This window comes from Malurus melanocephalus, unplaced genomic scaffold (genome assembly GCF_030028575.1).
Source record: "Malurus melanocephalus ecotype Western Australia unplaced genomic scaffold, MMel_1.1 scaffold_224, whole genome shotgun sequence".
NCBI lineage: Eukaryota > Metazoa > Chordata > Aves > Passeriformes > Maluridae > Malurus > Malurus melanocephalus.
Genome location: NW_026623456.1, coordinates 1013389 through 1038809, shown reverse-complemented (window position 1 = coordinate 1038809; position 25421 = coordinate 1013389). Strand labels below are relative to the sequence as shown.

Sequence of the window (25421 nt, the reverse complement as noted above, 5' to 3'; positions counted from 1 at the left end):
AAGGAGTTCCATAGAGGCAGCTACCCTTTGCCATGTGAGTACAGACCATGGGAATATAGTCTTTCCCTGAACAACAGACCAGCAAGAATAGGCTGGAGACGCGCAAGGAGAGACTGTAGTGCTGCACATTGGTTGCTTTGCTGGATCTTTGTGCTAAGAAGAACTCACAAGGACTGCAGCTGAGCTGTGTTTTGTTCAGGACGCACTTCTCTGTCTTCRTCTCTCACTTATTAGAACTCTGAATTTCATTCGCCTTGCACAAAACTGCAGCTGCTTCAGGTTTTTGTTGTATTTATTAGTTATCTTGATTGCTTCTGACTGGGCAGTGAGGTGTTGTGTATTTGATAATGAGCAGAAGTCTGTGGAAATTACTTGTAAATCTTTTACAGGTGCCACCAGTTTTTGTCTTGTTTTCATCTTGGTTCAGGGTGGTTTTGGGGTGGTAGAAGGGCACGTCTCCCTGTGTCTGCCTGTTCCCTTACCCGCTRCTTGTCTCTGCAGAACGGTGGTGAGTGCCTGCGCGCGTATGTGTCGGTGGCGCTGGAGCAGATCGCACAGTGGCAYGACGAGCAGGGCCACAACGGGCTCTGGTACGTGATGCAGGTGGTGAGCCAACTCCTGGACCCACGCACCTCRGAGTTCACCGCTGCCTTTGTGGGCAGGCTGGTCTCTACTTTAATTTCGAAAGCTGGAAGTGAGCTGGGAGAGAATCTGGACCAGATCCTGAGAGCGATCCTGAGTAAAATGCAGCAAGCGGAGACGCTCAGTGTGATGCAGGTGAGCAGGCTGGGCACCTAGGAGAGTGAGGAGAAGCACCAGCAGAAGAAACAGTTATTTTTTTTCATTTTGTGTCTGATTATTTATGACTCATGCMATTGGAGGGTCTGCGTATCCTCTTGAAGTAGTCAGGAAAATGCCTACTCTGATCAGAGAATCATGGAATCTCCTCAGTTAGAAGGGACCCAAAGAATCGATGAGTCCAACTTGTKGCCCTGCACAGGACACCCCAACTATCCCAGTCTGTCCAAACATTCTTTGAGCGCTGGCAGCCTTGGGGCTGTGACCATTCCCTGGGGAGCATGTTCAGTGCCTGACCACCCTCTGGGAGAAGAACCTTTTCCTAATACCCAGCTAACCTTCTTGTGACACAGCTCCATGCTGTTCTCTCAGGTCTAAAACGTTGTTTTCAGATTACAGGGTAAGCAAGGTTCTTGTGGGTAAGCTGTACTGCACCTTCAGTAGTCCCTCATGCCCTTGTGCTTGCAAGCCTTCTTTGGAGGGATAGGAGTTGCCTCAGTAGAATGCTATGGCAAAGGCAGCATGTCTTTTTTAGAGGATTTGTTCTGTATTCCAAGGGTAAATGCCTGGGACTTGAGACAAGGTCAGCTTTTGGTGGCTGGGAGGTGTAGTTGGCCTGAGTCAGATGAGAGACCAGACAAAGAGCATCACCATCTCTTCTAGCYTTGACCTACTTGTAGTGGCACAGTTTTCTGGAGTGATTTTTTTTCCCAGCAGTCTTCATTCTTYCTCCTGTCTTTTTTGTCTGTGCCCTCAATGTAAAACAGCTCATGCTGGCTGCCCTGGTTCCTTGGTAGCAGCTGGGGAAAGACATTTTGCTGGCACTGCTGAGCAAGATCCCATCTCTGTCYCAGTGCAGAACTCAGTTGAGCTTCACTCTACCCTAACCATCTTATTTCTCTGATTTTTGAATGTGCATTTTTCAAGCCAGCACATGATGCCAGGACAGCCATTCCAGTGCCAGCAGATCTCACCTGCTTTAGGATTTTTTACCTTTGGATACAGTGATGATTGTTAACTGTTTGGAATGGTTCTCACKTTAATTATTTTTGGATTTAAAAGATACAGAAGTTTAAATCTTAAGCAGTCCCATGCAGCCCCTGTAGCCAAGCCTTTTGCAATGCCAGATCTCTTCCCTATATTAGCCTGGAAGATGGGTCTCTGGAGATGGGCAGCTTTTCCCTGAGGAAAGCTGCAGAGATGGCCTCAGACTGGGAGACTGATATTTAGACATACACAGCAAATGAGTTGTGCCCCCGGTCTTTAGGAGTCAGACTGTAAAACTGTATTTTGTAACCAAACCTTTTCAAAAGTTGCAGTTCTTTCCCTAAAATCACGTTCAAAATACACAAGGAATTGGGAGGGTGCTGCTGGGTGATGATGTGATGGTGTTTATTGCCTGCACTTGTAGCACTGTGTTTTTCAGCTGGTTGTACTTTCCCTTCCTCCTGGGGTTCGGAAGCACAGCTTTCACTCCTGTAGGGAACCCAGCTCCTTAAATATTTGATAAAACATTTCCAGCTATTAAATTATGTACAGCTAACATTGCCTTTCTCCTCGTGCAGTCCCTGATCATGGTGTTTGCTCACTTGGTTCACTCACAACTGGAGCCACTCCTGGAATTCCTGTGCAGCCTGCCTGGCCCTACTGGCAAGCCCGCCTTGGAGTTCGTGATGGCCGAGTGGATGAGCCGGCAGCACCTCTTCTATGGGCAGTATGAAGGCAAAGTCAGGTGGGATCCACAGATACAGCTGTTAGCTGCCCTCATCCCTTTGCCATTCAGTGCTGGCTGTGGGGAAGAGGAGCTGGCTCAGATGGGGGCAGCGTGTGCCAGCATTGGGCACAATTGCTGCTCCCTGCGCTGTCAGTTCTGCTCAGGAGAGCTGTGGTAACTGGAGCAAGCTCTGATCTTCCTCATCAGTGCTCCTCCTGCTGCCTGGTGCTCCTGTGCTGGAGCAGAGACACATGAGGGGGAAGGAGGCTCCTGCAAACACGGGGCTGCTTTTGCGATTTAGCTCCTGTGAATGGCCTGAGAAGAGCTTCCATACTCTTCCATACTCAATTCCATGGAATTACCTTTTAGACTACTGTGGAGTTCCAGGGTGTTGTAGAGGGTTTCCTAAGAGAATTAGTTATTTCTTGTTGATTTATTGATCTATTGAACGTCAATCAAGAAATCAATTGCAATGGTTTCCTCTCCCTTTTGCTGTAGGAGCACGTTTGTGTTCTGGTGGAGGCTGAGTGCTGTATTCCAAACCATGTAATGCTCTGTAWTCAGAGCATTTAAATTTTGTCACAGCTGCTGTATTTGATTTTTTTGGAAACATGAAGTTTCACAGACCACTCTTAGGGGTCTTGCCAGCTGTTAACTCACTTCCCCGTGTCTGTTGTTGTGTTATTGTTGTGGGCAGTCAAATAGCCTGTGAAATAAATAATGAGAAAAGCAGGTTCAAAATCTAAGTTAGTGAATAATCCTGAAGGACAAGTGGCAGATTTGGGGATCCAGTGCTCTTTTTGGTCGCACCCTGCCGGTTTCGTCCCTAAGCCTGATGTTTATCCCCATTTTGACAGTGCAGGATTCTCTGAGGCACAGGGAAAAACCAAGGCTGACCAGGAGAACAAGGTTAAAGGTGATTGTTTAGGCCTGTGTTGTCCAAGATCAGAGCTGTTTGTGTGCAGGTGATGTAATAGGGCTCCATTCTGTATGAAACACTTGGATTTGGCTGATTGTGGTGACACCATACATTAATAACAGCATAGTCCAGCATAAATGCTTGGTGTTTCTGTGTCCTGAGGAAAAACAGGGCCTGCTCTGAGGAGCCTCTTGTTTAGGGTTAGTAGGAGGACTCTGAAGGCAGCTGACACCGCCTGTGTGCACAGTCCCCATCCACTGAGGGCACCATGAAGRTCTTGATGAAAGGATGGGAAAACTTTGGGCAGTTTGGGGGGGACAGGTAAGACATGGGTTCAAATCAGCAGAAGTCAGAGCTGTAATGTGGGAGAGAGAGAGGGCGAGAACTGAAAGCACGAAAAGAGGTCAGTTCAACAGAGCTCCCAAACTTTGGTTTGAGATTTGTGGAGCTAGGATTGAGAGAGGTTTGGGGGTGCCAGGCATAGACTGGCAACCTTCAGGTGTAGTCAGCATCATCCTCAATGTGCTTGAAAACAGCCTGGAACTGGAGAAGGTTTGAAAGTGTGGAGTAGAAGTCYGAGCAGCAGAGCGGGAAAGAACATGTAAAGGATAGTAGCAAGCTGAAAAGTCTGAGTCACGAAGGACCAGAAGTAAAAATGAGCATTGAGGCTGGAGAAAGGGAGTAGATAAGCTTCAGATCAGTTAAATCACTGCTTTCTTGACACTTCTTTTCTCTTTAATTCCATCTTCATGTGCACATGGTGCTGCAGGGTGTATTTAACCTGGTGGCCCTTCTGCACTGGAGAAACCCAAAATGTATGTGTGGATGTCTGTACTGTTGGTGATGCTTAATCCAAAGCTTGGCCAGTTCCCAGCCTGCTGTGCAGGTTGGGAGCTGAGTCCAGTTTTGGATGCTGACATAAAGCAGGAGACAGGGGAACATTCTGTAATGCTTGTTCTTGGCAAAGATGGAGAAGAAAGGGCATCTGGGGGTGGTTGCTCTGGGATGTGTTCCCTGTTAGAAGAGACTGTGAAAGCCAGATAGTTCAGGGAAATTTCTATCTGTAATTTTCCTGTTCTCTGCTCCCAGCTCTGTTGCACTGTGCAAACTCCTGCAGTATGGCATCAACACAGATGACAAGAGACTTCAGGACATTAGGGTGAAGGGAGAAGAAATATTTAATATGGATGAGGGAATTCGGACACGATCCAAGTCGGCCAAAAGTAAGTAATCATTTTGCTGGGTTTAACAGGTTTTTTTTTTTTTTTTAAGTAGCTGCAATGAAAGGCCTTAAATAGGTCTGGCAGTTCACAGAAACCTGTGGGAGATAGTGCCTTCAGAAGGTGCATGTTGGATTTTACACTTAATCCATACATCATGTACTTAATGTATCTATTATTTACCTTAATTCTGCTGAAGACTGATTGGGAAGACTGCTGATGTCTGATTTAATATAACTGGATGAGGAGATTATGGAATGGGGACTTCTTCACTGCTGTTTTGCATCATTAGATAGAATTGATAATTCCTGAGCTTCTCTGAAAATGTATTTAGTGCCTGCACAGATTTAAAATAAAGGGGTGTCTTTTAATGAGACACTTTCACAAACAGCATGATTCAACAAGTTAGAGATTGCTTTTAAGGAAAGTTTGGCCAGTCTCCTGCATAAGACTTGTCTTATTTTTAATAGGTTGAACCCAAAGTCTTTGACTGGAGTGCTGTCGAGATTAATCTTTTAAATCAGAGAGAGCAGAGCCSTGGGCAGATTTTCCTGAGGACTGAGAGCCAGAGGGAGGACACTCAGGGCTGCTGTTCTCAGCCATCAGTCAGACCTTGGTCCTGCCACTTGCTSTGCTAGAGCTCGTGTGTGACCAGTGGTGGGATAGGATGTGGTGGCTGWACAGATCCAAACTGGGAAACTGTCCAGGTAGTCAGTGCTCCTTGAGCCTTCAGCTGCTGTGGGCTTGGGATTGGGAGTGATGCAGTGAAGGACTAAGGAGATGAATAGGGGCAAGTGCTAGGGAGTTTAAGTGGTGGTCACAAATCRCTTGCTACTTAATTATTCTTGTCTTAAAAAAATCAAACCAACAAAGTCTGATGTCTGGTCTGACAGAAGAATGGCAACTGCCAGCATTTGAATTAAACAAAGATTAATACTTGCATCAGTAAGAAGTAGAACTAATGCTCCCAGATTCTYTAATTGGTAGGATCTTTGCTTCTGTAATTAAGGGCAAATACACTGTCCAGCTGTCCTCATGGAATAGTTAGGCTCTGCAGGAACTCTAGTGAGGAAAAGTCAGAGCYTACAGTGCCTCAGAAAGGGCAGAGCCATGCCTGGGAGTACTGCACTGCTCATTTACATGAAAGCATTGGTGGATGTGCAGATGTACTTCAGGAGAAGAAAGGCTGGCTCCAGATGATTCCATTAAGCAGCCTGAAGGAGTAGAGTCACACATKTATTCAGCTGTGAAGATTTTCCTTCTGCCCCCACTTCACTCAAAATATGCAAGGTTGATATTGCATTGAGGTTTTTGGGAATGTAGCTCTGAGGATATATGGAAAGAAGATTTGGGGGTATTATGTCAGTTGTTTTTCCCTCCCAACCTCCCTAGGCAAAAAAAAAAAAAAACCCACCTCAACAAAAAAGGGCCTGTTTTTTAACTTTTCATTAAAAGCAGTGTGAATATATGTATTTTTTCTCTTACAGATCCTGAGCGCTGGACAAACATTCCTTTGTTAGTAAAAATCTTAAAATTAATAATAAATGAACTCTCTAATGCAATGGAAGCAAATGCATCTAGACAGACAACGGCAGATTGGAGCCAAGGTATAATACTGCTTTTTCTCTTTGCATGGCTTAAATCTACTTGGTCTCCTCTTGAGAAGCATTTATGGTATATGAGCTTTGTGACAGTAAATCATGTACCTGTAACTACAAAGGCTTGAATAGTGATCCAGAGGATAAGCTCATAGAATCACAGAATCCCACACTGGTTTGGGTTGGCAAGGACCTTAAAGCTCATCCTGTTCTATTCGCTGCCATGGGCAGGGACACCTTCCACTGTCCCAGGGTGCTCCAAGCCCCATCCARCCTGGCCTTGGACACTTCCAGGGATGGGGCAGCCACAACTTCCCTGGCAAGCTCTGCCAGGGCCTCCCCACCCTCACAGGGAGCAGTTTCTTCCCAGTATCCCATCTAACCCTGCCCTCTGGCAGTGAGAAGCCATTCTTCTTTGTCCAAAGTCCCTCTTCAGATCTAGTTTTGTTGTACAGTTCATCATTAGCACAGCAGTTCTTCCTTCCCTGTGCTGTCTTTTAAGTGCTGCCAATCTCTTCCAGGTACAAATAAATAAAATGGGAGAATAAGATGAGTCAGTGTTGTGTATCCTTAGACCTGAAAATTATTTTGGGCTAGTTTGAAAGATGGGATCTGACCATGTGCCAATAAAATGATCCTTTCATGGTGTATCTGGTTTGCCTTTCTTCCCACTTCAAGTATCCATTCTTGTTGCTGCCTTTTGCTTGGCTCCAGTTGTGGCATTATTCCAAAAGAATAAGGAAGTTTGCAGGGCTTTCCCTTCATCTACCCACACATGCAGGGATGTGTTTGCTTGCAAATTACAGTCCCCTATAGAGCGCTCATAGACTGGACCTCTTGGATTTGGATTATTTCTAGAATTATTTTTTTTTTCTAAACAGATGATTCAAATGATATGTGGGAGGATCAGGAAGAAGATGAGGATGAAGATGAAGGCTTAGCAGGACAGTTCTTATCAGATATTCTTTCCACAAATAAGTATGGTGAGTAACAGCTTGAAAGTCCTTACTCAAAGCAATGATCCAATAGGTGACATTCTTGTCAAAGTCTCTTCTCGTCAGCAACAAAACAAAGGCTGCAGGCACGGGGAAGGAATTCTGCTCTGGGATTGAGAATAAGGACATTATGGAGAGGGCCATGCCTTTGAGTAACATGGTGATCAAATTGCAGCATATAAATAAAATTACCTGGTAGTTCACATGTGCACAGGCTTCACACTGCTGGGAGGTTCCTGCAGGTGTTTCTTCTAAAGAGAAAATYGTTGCTCAAAGGTGTGGATGTGACCTTGGCATGACGGTGTCCTAGGAATAGGTGGGCTCGTTATGGAGAGACCTTGAGGAACAAGTACTGCATAAAGGGATGAGTGGGTGCTTCATCTCTCAGTTTCCTGTAGTTCAGAAGGGAAAACCTGACAGGGAACCAGTGAGGGGCACTGCTCACATTAGCTCAGACCTGGCAAAGTGTCACCSTCACGTGGGATTAAGGCAGAAGGTCCTGGTGCACAGATTTGCCAAACCTGCCTGTGAGTGTCCCGTGGGTGCTCAGCTCACTTGCGTGTTCCTCGAGCCCAAACTGACCCTTGCTCTGGGGCTCAGTGGTTTCTATCACATGAACTAAACAAGTGAATATTCTGGATACAATTTTTTTTTTTCCCAGCAGTGTTGAAACGATTTACTTTTGGATCCTTGAGTTTCAGTAGTCTAATAGAAAACTTCCTGAGATACTCTGCTTTGTTTGATGTTAAAACCTGCTGATTTACCTCTGACAGATGAAGATTACTATGAAGATGATGAAGAGGATGATCCAGATGCATTAAAGGACCCTCTTTACCAAATAGATCTCCAGGTGATACTCTAGAATGAGGGGTGTTATAAGATTGCAATCATTCTCTATAAACTTAAATTTTTTCARTGTTGTACTTTAACAAATATGTAAGCACTGGAAGCACCAGTTGCAGATTGTCACYCAGAAGGCACTCAGGTAGTTGCAATTACTTTGGAGAGGGCTGAGTGTCCCAAGAATTTCTGGAACTGTTTTTGCTTATGATTAATATCTTTAACTTGGAAATGGGAATGAACAAAACTCTTTGAACAGAGGGAGATGAGGCTTTTTTACCTGTGAGCTTCACAGCTACTGGCAGAAGTCAGGAGTAGGTTAGAGAGTGAACATAACAGAATTTCATACTCCCCTTGGAGATGCTCCCACCCAGTCGGTCCATGTTTACACTTTGCTCCTGCTTTTCCCACCACCTGCAGCTGTTGAATGAGCCCTTCCCTCTGCTCCCCCACTTTTCCTTCTGCTCCAGCTGTTCCCTGTGATTCCACTCCTCCTCCTGCATCGCTCCCCTCTGTTCCCTTCAGTCCCAGGGTTTTACTTGGTGTGTGTTGTGATATCTCCCCTGACACATGGAAGCAGCAGTATTTCCCAGGAGGATGGTGCTTATGGGCTGTTTCTGTCCCTCCCAGGCCTATCTCACCGACTTCCTGTGCCAGTTTGCACAGCAGCCCTGCTATGCCATGTTCTCCGACCACCTCAATGACAACGAGAAGCGAGTGCTGCAGGCCATCGGAATATAGACCCACTCCAGAGACCACACCCACCATATCTGAACAATAGGTTATTTTTGGCTAATTCCAYGTTTTATGATTGAACATAAAACATTTTCCAGTGTCTGCCTGCCTGGTCCAGGTGGACGATGGCCTCGTATTGAGCCTCATCTTAACACACATCTGCTAAGGGAAGGAATCCTGAGAAAGCAGCAAGGACATTGCACATTGGTCTCACCACAGGAGCACTTTCATTTTCCACAGTAACTTTCCAGGAAGTTCATAAAGATAATGTGTCCTTAATATTTTTAAAAGGAAACTGTCTCTACCTGTGAATGAGTTTCCCACAGCAGTCGGACAGAGAAAGGARCTGAGTCACTCATGGATTGCTTGAGAAGTGGGAAGGTTGTTCCTCTTGGCTGTTGTTCCTCCTCACGTAACACAGGGTAAATATCTTGATCCTACAACGTGACTTCTTTTATAGAACCACAGACTCTTTTCAGAGCTACCTGGATGGGATGGAGCCAGTTCACAGGAGTTTGGAGGGGAAGCTGAGACAATAAACCTGAGTGCATATCTTCTTTCCTGGTGTGGACGGGGCTCTGTCGCTCACATCTCCCATGGGAGCAGTTCTTCACTAACACTTGTGTGTGCACATGCTCAGAGGAAGCCACCACTTAAATTTCTGTTCCTGTGGCATGTGGCTATGAAAGACTGATTTTCTGGAGCACAAGGAGCCACAGTTTTTAGTGGGGGGGAAAGAACTGATTGTATTTAACATTTGCTCCATGACAGCCACTCTGAACTTTGCTTTTTTCACACTCCTGTGTGTATTTTTATAGAGTGGTAAAATAACATTGGCAAATTGATTTCCCCATGAGAACAGTGTGATGTATCTCACAACACCTCTCTGCCTTTGGTTCCCTTTTGGGGAAAATGAAAATAAAACTATTAAAATGTACATTGGAATCCTTCTTATAAAACAGATTTAAAAGGAACTTGTGCTTGTTTCCTGAAGTCACTTTTTACACACATGTTTCTCTTTAGGACACGTTCTGCACATGCTGCTGGAGGATGTTTGGGTATTTCATGGGAATCACCTGGACAGAAAGGGAGTCCTGTGCTGTATGTACCTGCTGCTTAAAACAACAGGCTGACGTGTTACAGAGTTTCCTTTTAAGAAAGGCACTTTTATGTTCCTTTGTGGAATAATTTGCTTCGGTGTTGTATCAAAACCTCCATAACCTGGAGTCCTTCTGTGTCTCACTGGTCTCATGTTGTGCCTGAGAATGGGCAGGGCCAGGGTGGAACCCCCCCATCCTCTGCAGACTCCTCTGAGCCATCCTCAATATTTTGTGTGCCCAACTATCTCTATGAGAAGCGGAGTTTGAAGCCTGATTTTTATTGTCTAATAAGGTACAAACTCYTCCCATGCCATCAGGTCTCAGTGTCTTTCTTTGCTGCGGATTCTGTGGTCTATAGGAATATCTAATTAAACTGGGTGCTCTGACCCTCCTRTCATGCAGTCCAGTAAGAGTTTTGTTCTGAGGCCTTTCTCTCTCAGCTTTTGCTGAAAGGGCCAAGTTAAACAGAACAGTGCAGTCTTGAAAACCCACCAAGAAGCAGATGGCTGCAGTGGTGTGTGTGCCCATGGCTGTTCAGGAAGGTCATGAGTGTCCTCAGAGGAACTGGTCCCAGCTCTGGCAAGAGGCAGGACCAGCATTTTTTGCCCCGTGAGTCAGCAGCAGAGGCTCAAACCCAGCCATCCATGCTTCGAGGGAAGTGAATACCAAACATCTGTAAGTATCCAGGTGTGTTCAGGGTGTCAGGAGGAAACAGCACATTGAAGGCTGGTTAGCCTGGGCTCACAGAGGTGCTGGTGGGGTTTTTGTGTGCTCCAGTGAGAGTTGGAGCTGCTGTCCTGTGCCTCGGGGTCTTTAGACAAGTTGGAGGGGTGGATTTAAACAAGACCTATGAAAAATGAGGCTGATATTACTACTGACACTGAGACATCTARGGGTGTCTGTGTGATTCCAAAGGTGTCTGTCTGAAATTCCAAAATTCTGGATGGGCCAGTGTCATGTTCCTGCTGGCGCTCATCTGTGTTTTGGCTAAAAGCTGCTTTTCCAGCACTGTGAGAAGGGAGGAATGGGATAAGTGTCACTGTCTTTATATGTAAAGAGGCACCTGAGTTTCCCACAGCACAGTTGGACAGAGAAAGGCACTGGGTCCCTTAAGGATTGTTTGAGAAGTGGAAAGGTTGTTCCTYTAGGCTGAATTAGTGCTCTGCACTCTCCCTCCTGCTCAGGTGTAGCCTGAGCTGGCTGAGGATGGAGTTGGTGCATATCAGCTGAAGCTTGGGATGATGACTGCCACTGGGATGGCGTGGTTGTACAGCAACTGTTGATGGCAATTTCACCCTGGGCAGAGAACTACTCACCTTTGGCAAGAAATACCTGACTCAAGCAATCCCTAGGAAGAGGCTGGATTGGATGTGAGTCYATGAGTGAGATGGCTTGAGGGACCTCAGCAAAGTCTTGCTGGTGCTCATGACTTCGTTGCTTTTTCTCTTTTCCATTGTCCTCTTTTGTAACAAAATTCTGAAGGCTCCATGATGTGCCTTTATAAAGGATTGTGTTGGCTGCAGGAACTATGCTGAAAAAAACCCTCTGACCAGTAACAGCGATTGCTCAGGATGGAAACTGCTGGACTCTGTGAAGCAGTGTCTGAGGTCTGGTTTTGAGGTGCAGCATTACTTGTGTTGTCTGCTATTGCAAAGAAACGAAATAGTCATAGAGGTGACACCATGTTAGGAAACATAAACCAGGGAAAAACAAAGGGTGGGCTGTGGGCCATGCACAGCCAAGGGCCGCTGTCACAGCTGCGTTGGTGCCTGGCACACATGTCCTGCTCAGGGCTCGTCTCTGGGGATGAACTGGCCTTGTTTGCTCTTGGGGACTTTTTTTTGTTTTAACAAATAAACTCTTGTAATGTAGAACACCACCTGCCTTTTCCTGTAAATCCCGTCTGTACCGGAGCAGCTCCGGTACCGCCAGGCCCGGCGAGCTCGGCCTCGACCCCCGCCCCACCCCGGCCCCAAGCACAGAACGCGCTCCGCAGTGGCGYTTGAGCCCCACCCCCTTTGGGCGGKGCATGCTGGGGGCTGTAGTACAGTGCTTAGCAGCCGCTAGGCCGGCGCCCCGGGCGCGGGGCACGCTGGGAGTTGTAGTCTGCCGACGAGRCCGCAAACGCGCCGGAAGGCGGGCGCGCGGGGCACACCGGGAGCTGTAGTCCGGCGGGGCAGGCGCGTGCCATGGCGGCGGTCACGGCCCCGGCGGGCGGCGCGGGGCGCTCGAAGGTGGCCCCGAGCGTGGACTTCGACCACAGCTGCTCGGACAGCGTCGAGTACCTCACTCTCAACTTTGGGCCCTTCGAGACCGTGCACCGCTGGCGCCGTCTCCCTCCCTGCGATGAGTTCGTGGGGGCYCGGTGAGCTGGGGAGCAGACGGGATAGTGGGAGGGGTGGTCCCGGCGCCGCTGACCTGTCCATGTCGYCTGCAGGCGCAGCAAACACACCGTGGTGGCTTATCGGGATGCTATCTACGTGTTCGGCGGGGACAACGGGTAAGGGGACCTGGGAACGGGCGGAGCAGGGCCGGGGCTGAGGGGAGATGGGTGCGAGTAGGGCGGGGTGATGGGAGATGGCCGGGAGGGGAGCGGGGCGTGGGGGGAGATGGGCGTGAGGGGAGATGGGCGTGAGGAGGGCGGAGTGTGAAGGGAGATGGGTGTGAGGGGAGATGGATGTGAGGGGGGCGGTGTGTGAGGGGAGATGGGCGTGAGGGGAAATGGGTGTGAGGGGAGGTGGGTGTGAGGGGAAAAGGGCTGAGGGTCCATGGCCGCCCCTGTCCAGGGCACTCCTGTCCAACTAAGCCACTYCTTCGGTCCCTCTCCTCAGAAAGACGATGCTGAATGACCTGCTGCGTTTYGACGTGAAGGACTGCTCGTGGTGCAGGTGGGCAGCACGGCCCCTCGCTGTCCCTGGACGCTGGCAAGGCCAGGATATACCTCATCTTCCCTCAGCACTTCGGGCCGAATGTAAAAGTTTGTGACTCTACCCGAGTACACGAGGGGGAGTGTCACCTCGCCTTGCGCTGTTACAGCTGCTTCCTGCCAGCCTGCTGTGTGCTGGGCCATCAGGGGTTATCAATCCTGCCCGAGGGAAGGCTGGGCAGTGTAGCGAGGGCCAGGACCCAGGTCACCTCTGTTCCTGCAGCGTATGAGCGGGCAGAGGGACCAGGTTTGCTGCACCCCTCGGGCCAGGGAAGGTGCCAGCGGGGCTCACACCTCTCTTGGCTCCTCTTCTTTGCGCTGGGCAGTCTGTCTTATCTCACCTGCGCCTCACTTTTCAGCTCTGACAAATAGATTTCAGCAGCAGCATGTTTGTAACTATTTATGCTATATCGCTGTTTCATAAAACCTTAATGCAATCAAAAATCCAAAACCTGTGAAGCACTCAGTAACAGCAGAGTAAATTCTAACGGTTGTTTCCTGAGTTTGCCCAGTAGTTTTGAGTGCCAAAGCACGACTAGGGTGTTTGACTGCTGCTGTTGTAACTTTTGCAGGGCTTTCACGACGGGGACGCCGCCGGCACCACGGTACCACCACTCTGCTGTGGTCTACGGAAGCAGCATGTTCGTGTTTGGTAAGGCAGCAGCAGGTTGTGCTGGCAGTGGTAGATGTGCTGCTGTACTGGTTTGCAAAAGGAATGAGCAATCCTTAGGAAGTGTCAAAGATCTTGTTCAGTAGGAAATCCAGTATTTTTTATGCTTAACTGTGATTTCAACTTTAGTTTGGAAATATTTTGCTGTTTTGTTTAAAGTAAAGACTTGATGCTCATTACCATAAYGATTCTTCAGGAGAAGGAGTGGAGGAGAAGTCTCCTTCTGTAGTAGTCCATTAGCCTAATACTTTATGCAATCTGAAACTTCTCCTGGGAGAAGTTGCAATCCCTGGGAGTTTGTGCACTCCGTTGCTGGGAGTCTAATGGAATTCTTGTTGTCCAGGTGGTTATACTGGAGATATCTATTCCAATTCCAACCTGAAGAATAAAAATGACCTCTTTGAGTACAAGTTTGCAACTGGTCAGTGGACAGAGTGGAAGACTGAGGGAAGGTAAGAGCTGGTGTAATTGCCTCTCATTTCAGAGGAGTGAGAGTAGCTTGGCATCCTTTCACATGGCACATTCAGATGTAGTTACTCTGCTGATATTAGGGCTGCAGGATGATTGCTGCTCTGCTTTCTCAATTAAATTTTGGTTCTAAAGCAGTTTTTTTGGAAGGYCTCCATTCCAGAGTGCACTGTAATGGAAATTTGTCCAAAATCCACTCTTCATGTTTCAGGTCCATGACAGAAGACATGGGAGCAAATGAAGATGGGGTTTTTTTCTGAATTCTTTCAGTTTCAAGGACAGCCCTGAATTTGTTGATCCCTCATGAACRTGGGCTCCTGAGATTCAGTGTTTCAAGGAAAATCAAAATCACTAACACATTGCTTCCTAAAGTTGACTCTGTGCATGTTTCAGAATGCCATTCCTGACACTGACTGTGATCCAGCTACTTAGTGTTTTTTACAAGGGCCTGGAGTGACAGGATAAAGAGGAATGGCCTCCCACTGCCAGARGGCAGGATTAGATGGGATATTGGGAAGGCACTGTGCCCTGTGAGGGTGGGGAGGCCCTGGCACAGGGTGTCCAGAGAAGCTGTGGCTGCCCCTGGATCCTGGAAGTGTCCAAGGCCAGTTTGGATGGGGTTTGGAGCACCCTGGGACAGTGGAAGGTGTCCCTGCTCCTGGCAGGGGGTAAGACTGGTTGGGCTTTAAGGTTCCTTTCTGCCCCAAACATCTTATAGTTCTGTGTTTACTACTCCGCAGTAAGGATAATGCAGTGCCTTTACCCATAGTCCTGTACATAGTTGAAGTTTCTGTAATGCTGATTTCAGTGGAGAGAAGAGAATATTTGTTATTGTGCTTTGTGGAGAGGGATGAGGAATGTCCAATCCATTCTTGTGTTACTGTTGTTCACCTCTGAAGAGAACATTATATTTTAGAACATAGACCATATTAGTAATTTCTCTTTCAGGTTAATTGTAGTAATGGGACATTTTGGAGAGTAATTCTTTCTCAGTTTACACACTCACATTTCGTTAGTCGTTTCCCAGAGTTAGTGTTCAGGCAGCACAGTAACCTCAGACAAGCCAACAGATGCCTTGTGGCATCCCAGGTTTGTTCAGCCTGGCTGATTTAGTTAAAACAACAAAGATCGTGGAACAGAAGTCATAGTTTTGGACTTTCATTGTGGGCACTACATCTTGGAGGCACCCTGATTGATCCCATACGAGTATCCTGAGCTCTGTCCTGGTCTCATTTCCGTGTTTCACCTACTTAATCCATGGCAATACATTTGGGATGTTCATAGCAAAACTTCATTTCCACCTTGCACTACCAGTGGTGGTATGATTTTTCCTATTACTTAACTACTTTCCATAAAATGCTCTAAGAGTATTTGAGTCCTGGGAACTAATTGAGTTTTTTTTCTTTATATTTTGCTGTTTGCATTAAGGTGGTTTCTCTCCACTGAAGGCAGCAGAGTGCAAAACTAACATGTGCCTTCAAAGGCTCACTCAGTGTTTGGAGGGTACATGGCAGAAGCAATTTTGTGTACAGGACTTTCTTCTTTTTACATGTGCATTTTAGCTCTTAGATCCTTCTGCAGCCCCTCCACAGCTGCAAAGATTATTGTCTATATTTTCTCCCCTGCAGGTTGCCAGTGGCCAGGTCAGCTCATGGCGCAACAGTGTACAGTGACAAGCTGTGGATCTTTGCTGGATATGATGGCAATGCACGGTATGGGGCGGTGTCACCCTCTCTTTGACTGTTTTTGTGAAATCCCAGCCCCTCAGTTTCCACCTCTGTAGAGACATTTCCATGGGAAATGTCCCAAGGGATTTAAACATTAGAGCTTTGCAAATCCAGTCTGTTGTTGAGCATTGCACTTTTGCAATTCACCAGTTCATGTTCAAATAAGTAGGTGCTTAAAACCTAAAGACCTGGTTACTCAGAGTGGCTGTGGATGTGGAATTTGACAACCTGCTCAGTTTTAGGGATGCAAAATGATCTTTGGAATTTGGTGAATGCACATTTCTCAAAAGGTCCCCAGCACAGGCTGGCTGATGTTCCTGAAGACTTAGAGAGCAAAGCCTGGATTTGCTGTGAAGTCATCTGACAGAACTAGGAGCAACGTATCAGTTTTTTCTCAGAAATCTCTGGAAATATGTAATACTTAGGTTGAAGGGAGGTGAGATTTTTATGGGGAAAGACTGGAAATGMGTGGTGCTGAGATGTTAAGAGAGACCCTGGTGCTTTGCCCCACAGTAGCTCCTTGCATTTGCTGTTGGTCTGTCAGGAATGAGTCAATTCTGGCGATGTGTTTTTTTTTTCTGTCATGATGAACTGGAGGAGTAATTCATGTTGATGTACAATATTTGCATTGTGAGAGCACACAGACACTGTCACAGATGAGGAGCTGGATTGCCTCCTCTTCTTAGGAGAATCTGCAGAAAAGTGTCCAACTCCACAAAGTCTCCAGGAGAACTACTGGTAATAGGGAAAACAGATGGGATGTCTTTGTTATTTCTGGAGGAGGAATAAGATGCATGACTCTGTGGGATTGTTCAGTGCCAGCTTAGGGAGTCCCCTAGGGCCTTGGGTAGCTATAAGGAAGGAGTGGGTGAGAGGAGCTGTCTTATTTATGTAAAATATGTCTAATCAGGTTAAAAAATGTCTTTTTATGGAACTTGAGCCTCCAGGCAAATTTGAACAAAGGAAACATCTGTAGTTACAGTGAGTAACTTGTTCTGGGAACAGCACAGTCAGAGATGTGTCAGGTTACCTGCTTTATCCTCCTTTGTGTATTTAAGGAAGGATTCAGCCATGTAAATAATTTCTGTGGTCAGTCTCAGTAGTTAACAGGGATGAGCAGAAGGAGCTAGATAATAARGGATGTTTCTGTAAAAATCCCAAAGATTAAATAGCTCAAATCCTTAAGCTCCAGGCTAAGTTGCTGTATGTAGCTGTTAACAGAAGTCTGCTTGTAACAAGAAAGATGCTGAAGCAAGCTGAGGTGGGGCTGTAAAATTTAGGTATAGGACAGAAGGATTTGAATGACTGTTTTTCTGTCAGTGGAAGTAGGAGATTCTTCCTGTTCAGGAATGTTGATGAAATAGGATTTCTGTCCTTTCATCAAAAACTAACTGTTTCAAATCAAGCATTTTTTGTTTTATGACACAGATTAAATGACATGTGGACAATAGGCCTGCAGGACAGGGAGTTGACCTGCTGGGAAGAGGTAAGAAGCTTTAATTTCARCTAATACATAGAATTCTCTTTTTTGGTTTTCATGCACCATTATTTAAAATTTCCCATGCTCGACTGCACTGCTGTCTCTCCRAAATGCATTTTTAACACAGCAGTGAAAATAAACAGCTCAAATTTTATTTGGTTTGAATATTTGCAAAACCAAGTGTGTATGAAAGGGTGATTTTTTTTTTGCTTGTGAATCTGTGAATTGAATCTGGACTTCCCATGGGGGTTTTGCTGTGCCCTCTGTGGAAGGGACTGCATTCCCACTCTGACCACTTCATTCCCACTCAGACCACTGCCACAGACTGGGAGCTTGGCTGGCCAGCTCACCAAAGTCCTGATCCTGACAGTACTGGGAGCTTTAAAAACGTGGTCTCCCAACCTTTTTATCCAGGGAAAATCAGTCTGTGCAGACACGTAAGCACGGCAGGAGTTGATTACCTGCTGCCAGCTTTACAAGGCCCATGCCATGTGCTCACTCTGGCCGTGTCCCGTGRCCCTGCAGCATCCTCAGCGTGTGGACTTGTGCACTATAACAATGCATTTCTGATTTTGAACTTAATTACCTTTCAGATTGAACAAAGTGGTGAAATTCCTCCTTCTTGCTGTAATTTTCCCGTGGCGGTTTGCAAAGACAAGATGTTTGTTTTCTCTGGCCAGAGTGGAGCAAAGATTACCAATAATCTCTTCCAGTTTGAATTTAAGGAAAAGATGTAAGTGTAGATAGTTAAGTCATGCAAAATCCATATTATTCTTGACTGCTTGAGTTGAGAAATGTAATACTTAAGGATATTGACGAAGAATGCTGTGTCTCCTGGTGAAGAAGAATGGAGTTAGAAAATTTAAAAAAAATTGTAAAATAATAGTGTGTTTCCTGTCCCAGCTGGACACGGATCCCCACGGAGCACCTTCTGCGGGGCTCACCGCCCCCTCCGCAGCGGCGATATGGGCACACGATGGTGGCCTTCGACCGGCACCTTTATGTGTTCGGGGGGGCTGCAGACAACACGCTGCCCAATGAGCTCCACTGCTATGATGTGGACTCCCAGACGTGGGAGGTCATCCAGCCCAGCCCTGACAGCGAGGTAAAACCTTCAGCTTGTACTTTTTCCTTTTATGCTCCATTTTTCTTGACTCATTTTTGCCATGGACACTTTTTAACAAGAACATTGACTCTTAGCTAAATAGTAACAACTCCTTCCTACTGATGGTTAATCAGTTCAAAATATTGTGGGCAGCAGTCCTTAAAAATTATTCAGTGTTGACAYATCTAAAACTATGCTTAGCACTTTTTAAAGAAATACCATGAAACAGTCTGATAAGAGTTACAAGTCAATCRTTTGTTCAGTCAAAAGCTGAACAATGAATTCAGTGTATACCAGTTGTTCTTTGTTTGGCTATGTGATGCTCTTGAAGCAGAATTCTGAACTAGACAAGGTTTGATTTGTCCCTGTAATGCACGTGGGTGTAAAATCTTGTRAATTCTGATTGTACATAGAGGTGTGGCAGGAAGGTATTAATATAGAGGCTCAGAAAGGGCTATTTTAGCACGCTTGCATTAGTAAGAGATATAAATTTCAAAATGCCTGTTTTTTACATTGGCAGTAAAAGGCTGTAGACCACCAAGGGTCAAGGAAACACCCCAAATGAGACTATATTTAAATTTTTAAAAAGTGATMAACATATTAATCTGTTTCTTTTGCTACTCAGTGCTCATTGTAAGGGAGCAATTGTGTGATGAAATGTCGTTTTTTTCTCATGACACACAGATCCTTTCTGGGATCAGCTGGTATTCCAGGTGGAAGTGCCAAGGGCTCTCCTGGTTTCAGTGCACATTTCAGGTCACGTTTCAGTAAGTGAGGATCATTTCTTCCCAGAATGCACAAGCACTTGGTTCCCTGGAGCCCATACCAATGTGGTTCCTGGCTTTGGAACAGCAGCACTCACTGTGTTAATGTGAATAGATTTCACCTTAAGCCACATTAAGGTACTGCAGCTGATGTTGCAGTAGGTGTAGGGTGTGAGCTGCTCTAAGGGAGGAAATACTCCGTGTGCTGTGCACAGAACTGCACAGCCTGAGGTTACATCTCAGAGAGCTGAGGAATCAGGTGCAGAGTTACTGATTTAGCCAGCATGGGTGTGAGGGGCTCCCCCCCCGCCAAGTGCTGTGCTATGCTGTGTGTTTGGTGTATTTGGTGTGTTTATGTGTTTGCAGAGACACATCACAGTGTTGGATGAGCCAGAGAGTCCCATGCACACACTGCTCGTAATTAACTGTGCACATGGGCCTTGTTGGGAGCTGTTACTTGACCAAAGTATTTCACAGCAGCCTATTTAATGCTTTACAAAGCTGATTTACTGTCATATGAAATAAATAAAGCTGCTTCTTCAAATTTCTAACGCCACAGTTGCCTTCAGGACTGTAGGTTGTGTTCTGTTCCTTCCAGTGTTACCATTCRATGCAGGAGGCTTTGGCAGGCATTGGTTCTTTGGGACTTGAACTGCTTGTTGTTTCCAGGAGCAGAGCTGATCCTAGCAGTGTTGTAAACCAGCATTATTCCCTGAGTTATCCCCTCCTAAATTTCTTTTCAGTTTTCAGAGCTCTTTTCTTCAGATGTCTGTAATCCCGGACAGATCTGTTAGTTGCTTGTGTTGTATTTTGCAGTTTCTTTTGCAACATCTAGAGAGTGATATGGTGCTGTTGAAGCACATGAAGTGCTGTTGAAACACATGATAGTAAATTTTCCTGAAAGACCTATTAACTGCAAAACCTGGAAGGCTTTTGGCATTTTAAGTAAGTTTTRAGTTACTTTGTATCTTCTGGAGTGATAACTAGGTAATTTCTCAGAATCATTTTCCTAACGTATCTATGAGCTTTTGGCAAAGACTTCTGAAGGTGGCAATGATTCTGTAATACCATCCTGTTCYCCAGACACTCTGAACTTGGATTTTCCTTTTTTATCCATCTCTGTGAACAAAATTATTCACGTTAATTTGAAACAAAATAGAAGTCGATAAGTGTAATGCTGTCTCAGCACCTGAGGGTTTCTGCTGTGTGTGAAGTGATAGTGACCTCTGTTATTGTGCAGCAGGATGCCCTACCTCGACTTTTAGAGTTGGGTTTTTTTCTTTCCAATGGGTGGATTGTAGAGTTTACGGTTTGCTTGCACTGTGTCATGTCATATGATTTTAGAAATGCTGCRTTACAACTTTGCTTAACCACACTATAGAAGGGTTACTTTCTTACTTATGGTCATGTGATGCATATCCTTAGTTCTTTCTTCATTTGGACGTTTAGCATGGAATRGGTAAAGCTTCTGGAGTCCAAAATAAGAAGGTTTGGTGCTGATTGAGCTGTTAATTCAGTGGTGATTTTTACAGTGCTTTGAAAAGAGATTACAGAAGAGTTTTCTTATGCTGAAGGAGTGTGATTACTGCCATTCCAGTCTTGTTCTCTGAATTTAGCCAGCTCTGAGGAGCTTTTCAGGGTACTGAGGGAGGGATTTGGACTTTTCTGACCTATTCATGCCAGTGCAGGAAAAAGCTGTCAGATGGAAGTTTTATGTCCTCTGCTACTCAGTTATGGGCAACACAAAAGGTGACAAGTCACACAAGGCTGAGGAATCTTGAATCTGTTACCTGGAAAAGGTGGCACAATTTGGGTATTAATCACAGCAAAGTGGGGTGAATTCCAGGAAAGTCCTAGAGGCACTACTTAAGTACAGGCAGTAGTCATGTGTCAAGTGCTGCAGGTGCCCTGAGACGGAGTCTGGCATTTTCTGCATTTTGAGTAAAAAGGTAGAGCAAACCTGAGAGCAGATCTGGCAATGGACCTGTTGTAGTTCTCTGCCCTGGGTGCTCAGATTTCTTGGTAGTGCCTCACTGTGGGATGGAGGATGGAAAATGGTGTAATGAGTAGAAGAGGGGAAACTGAAATGGAGCAGGTCAGTACTTCAAAAATAATCCAGGAGCTGCCATTTTATGCTTTAGGATGTCTCCAAAGTGAATAACAAGACATCCTTGCTGAGCTACACAATTGCAGTCTGTAACTCCTCAGACCTGTATATAATACATGTACATATATATTGTACAGAGCACATAGAGCTATTCCCTGTCTTCACTATTAGATGATCTTCACAGCTGGGGGTTCTACTTTTCTAAGGCAGCCACAGGAMTATCTTGTCTGAGTCCTTGCCTGCCTGCATAACACTGCCAAAGCTTCCTGGGGTGATGGATTTTCTTTATACAGGGCTACTGGAGGATTTSAAAATCAAGAAATAGATTTTTTGTTTGCCTCAAGTTTTTCTATTGAACTCAAAATATCCTTTACTTTCTGAAGCAAGTTGGAGCAGCATAAGAAATCAGCAGGCAATAAGAGGGAAAATGCCCCACGTTACAGAGTTGACAGACACACACAAGCACATGGTAGTCATGGCTGTGCTACAGAGAGGAGTATTCTGCAGGGAATGACCAGAGCTGCAGATCTGGCAGGGAGCACAGCCCATTGTGGACACAGACCCACAGAATCCAAAGTGATGTTTGGAGCGGTGCCTGCCTTCTAGAGGCAGGGTGTTGTGTTAGGAGGAAAAAAATTCTCTTTCCTCACAGTTCCCATCATCTCCCTGTGGCTGCAGGGACCGGCAAGTCACCCATCTCCCCGGAAGTTATGAGGGAAATCTCTAAAACTTGTTCTGGGAAACATTTCAGTCTCACAATTAGGCCTTTCAAAGCCAAGAGCAATAAAAATTCYCAGTTTTCAAAGCTCCTAATTTTTCTTTTAATAAGCCAAAAGGGAGGTTAATGTGCCGGTAACCTTCTTCGGCTTACTTGGAGACTCAGTTTTGGAGGTTTTCAGATGGATTACAGTGACGTGGTTTGTGGGCAGCSGAGGAAGATTAAAAGGACTTAGTCATCCTCCTGTGGATGAGTCTGCCCCAGTCTCCCTGTGCTGAGATCAGTAACACACCTCGAGATATTTTAAGGCAAAAGAAGTATGTTACTGTGTGCACAATGGCCCAAATGCCTGCAGTGAGCCCCCTAACAAGATCTGCCTCACAAGTGGGCAAGATAGTTGTCAAGGTGTCGTGTTCTGCTGGGAGAGATAAAACTGAACATTTCACAATCCAGAGAGAAGACTGACACTTTTTATGTTTCTAAATAATATGTAGTGTTCAGGCTTGCATRCTTCTATAAAAACCTTTTTTAAAAATGTAGGAGCTTCGTGCCAGTGTGCTTTGCAGGTCTGTGCTCAGTRAGCTGGAGAGATATCCTGAAAATTTTTGTATTTATAAGAGTCTTGATATCAGAGTAACTGTAACTAACGCTGTTGCACAACTCCATTTCTTTGTGTCAATTCTATGTTCATATCTTTTCTGAGGGGTGTTTATTACATCCTGTTACAGTATTCTCCCAGAGAAAGCAAAATGCAAATTATATGGATGATAGACAGGAGGAATATTTCTGTAACTCACTCACTCGTAAGGAATTGGAATAACACCAATTTAACATGGTCCACACTGAAGTGGTATTAAATTGAGTAATGGAAAGATTTGAAATATGCTTTCTGAATGAGGAGCAGTTGCTCTGCATGAACTTCTGTCAACACCCTTGAAAGACAACAGAAAATCACAGCTTTCCCCCAATGTTTACTCATTATCCAGAGTTTTGCCAATTGCTGATTACAATGCTAGTCCGCTCAGGGATTTGGACTTCCCTTAGATTTCTTCCTAAGGTGGGCACGAATGGTCAGTGTTTCAGTTTGCCTGTAGGATTTATGAACAGGGTGTGTGGTCTGGGCCTCATGGTTTCCCTTACAGCATCCCTGGAAACAATGACTTAAATTCCCATTTCTTGTGGGAAGCTGAGAGAGCTCCTGATGGTGTGAAATGGCTGAAAGTGCTATGATATTCTTGTTTCTAGAGGCTGACACAGTGTAGTATCATTAGGTAACATAAATACATGTGTTTATTACATAGATCTTCCAGTATAACATCTCCTCATGTTGTGTTCACAAATCAAGGAGGTTATTTAGAGAAGAATGGTTGAAGATGGGAAGCCCAGTGACCAGCAGTGAAGTCTCTTTTGGTGTAGGAAATTAAATCTTCCCTGGCTTACCTGGGGAACAGAGGTTTTTTACACTATTATTGAAAGATAAAACAAGATCCAGCCACTTCACGTTGAAACTAGAAATATCCAGACTGAAAAAGAAAGGAAAATAAATGTTTACAATTTGTAAATGAGGGTWATTATTTATTGGAACATTTAGCAGAGTTATTTTGTAAAATCTTCATTACATTTGAACCAGGATTTGATATTTTCTAAGAAGAAAGTTTTTCACAAAGAAAGTCTCAATTTTGGTACCTCTTCACGGAAGTCTGATAGGTTGGTTTGTTCAGGAAGTCAGATAACCATGTTATGGTTATTAGATTTTTGAGTGCACACCACATGCCAAAGAGAAGCAAATGGTTGGTCACTGGATTTCTGTCACCTGTTGTCAGATTCAATATAGGATCTTTTGTGACACATTCATTGGATTTGGCTGGAGTTTGGCTTGTTCTTCAAACTGCCTCATCATCTCTGATGAATTATACATTAACGCTGCTCTTTAAATTTGCAACTGCATTATACTAAAACTATTTTAAAGGAAATAACATTTACTATTATTACAGCTGTAAATAAATTACAGACAGCCTCATCCCCTGACCTCTGTGGTTCTACCAGCACGTGTTTGAATGTCATTGTTAATGAATTAACCTTCCTGTTTCCATTCTGTGCTCTCCACTGAATGCCAGATGGAAAAGTTTCATCCCCAGTGTAGAACACAATTGCAAACAATGTCTCTGTTGCATCCCCTGTCACTCACCATAACCAGAGCTGATATTGCAACAAGCTTTTGTTATTGAGTTTGCTTCTGTAGGTGGTGATTTAACCCAGAAACCCTCCAAGCCTTGGGCTGATCCCCCAGGGTGGGCAGCAGGACAGGGRGATTCTGCCCCTCTGCCCCACTCAGGTGAGACCCCACCTGCAGAGCTGCTCCAGCCCTGGGGTTCCAGCACAGGAAGGACATGGAGCTGCTGGAGAGAGTTCAGAGGAGGCCATGGAGCTGCTCCAAGGCTGGTGCCCCTCTGCTCTGGAGCCAGGCTGGGAGAGATGGGGGTATTCACCTGGAGAAGGCTGGAAGRAGTCCTTAGAACCCCTTCCAGTGCCTAAAGGGGCTTCAGGAGAGCTGGAGAGGAACCTGGGACAAGGGCCTGGAGTGACAAGACAAARGGGAATGGCTTCCCCCTGCCAGAGGGCATAGTTGGTTGGGATATTGGGAAGGAAATCTTCCCAGTGAGTGTGGTGAGGTTCTGGCACAGGCTGCCTAGAGCAGGCTGCCCCTGGATCYCTTTGAGTGTCCAAGGCCAGGTTGGACAGGGCTTGGAGCAACCTGGGACAGTGGAGGGTGTCCTTGCCCAAGGCATGGGGTGGAACAAGATAGGCTTTAATGTCCCTTTCTACCCAAACCATCCTGTGATCCTGTGATTTATCCTGAGTAGTAGGTTTCTACATCATGGTCTTCAACTTTCCATCTTCTGCCCCAACCCATGGCAGTCCCTTTCTGTATTAACGGCTCCTTATGAGGAAGTGGTGCCTTCCAAGGTGATCGTCTGCTTTGCATCCTTGTTAAGCTGCAATAGATCCATTTATGTTGACAATGTAGTTATGGCAATCTCAATAAATACACTGCAGATTAAATATTTCTGGCTTTCTGACATTAGTGCAATGTTGAAGATTTCATGAGATGTTTTGAGAGATTTCTGCCAGTGGAAATCTCTAAAAACAGGCTGGACTTTTTCTTTCAGGAATAAAATAAGTATTGTTGACTCTGTCTGGGGCAAAGGAATGGAAATAGCCTTTGAAGAGGTCCATTCTGTGTGTCTGTGATAGAGCTTTATTCCCTATTTCCTTGTCTGTACCATCAGAGGGGAAAAGTAAAAGTTAAATTTCTATCTGAGATGTAAATTAAATTTCCATTGTAACAAGCAAACAGCTGAGCTCCCAGCCCTGCAGTATGTTAAAGAACAGAGGGAGGTCTTAGAATCACAAAAGCAGGTGGGTTGGAAGGACTTCCAGAGGTTTTGCATCCAGCCTCATGCTCAGAGCAGGACTGGTTGGGGCAGGCAGCTCAGGGCATTGCCCATTCCATTCCATTCCATTCCATTCCATTCC

General features: G+C 45.5%; 2 protein-coding genes across 3 annotated transcripts in view; both read left to right on the top strand.

The window, feature by feature from the left end:
* The window catches only part of IPO9 (importin 9), a 41090-nt gene extending 29251 nt beyond the window's left edge, over positions 1-11839 (top strand). Inside the window, exons 18-25 of one of the 2 annotated variants that reach the window (XR_008965864.1) lie at positions 502-777; positions 2364-2530; positions 4521-4654; positions 6139-6258; positions 7131-7232; positions 8018-8094; positions 8715-9241; positions 9843-11839. Coding sequence is in view for 1 of the 2 variants with exons in the window: in XM_057374348.1 (XP_057230331.1) it covers positions 502-777; positions 2364-2530; positions 4521-4654; positions 6139-6258; positions 7131-7232; positions 8018-8094; positions 8715-8825 (987 nt within the window). In the remaining variant the exon portion in view is untranslated. The other variant, XM_057374348.1, reaches the window with a different exon arrangement.
* A 222-nt stretch (positions 11840-12061) lies between these two features.
* The window catches only part of LZTR1 (leucine zipper like post translational regulator 1), a 35893-nt gene continuing 22533 nt past the window's right edge, over positions 12062-25421 (top strand). The window contains exons 1-9 of the mRNA XM_057374349.1: positions 12062-12284; positions 12357-12419; positions 12751-12807; positions 13418-13497; positions 13859-13967; positions 15612-15695; positions 17139-17196; positions 17784-17923; positions 18094-18295. Coding sequence (XP_057230332.1) covers positions 12109-12284; positions 12357-12419; positions 12751-12807; positions 13418-13497; positions 13859-13967; positions 15612-15695; positions 17139-17196; positions 17784-17923; positions 18094-18295 — 969 coding nt within the window. The 5' untranslated portion in view covers positions 12062-12108. The remainder of the gene's footprint in view (positions 12285-12356; positions 12420-12750; positions 12808-13417; positions 13498-13858; positions 13968-15611; positions 15696-17138; positions 17197-17783; positions 17924-18093; positions 18296-25421) is intronic.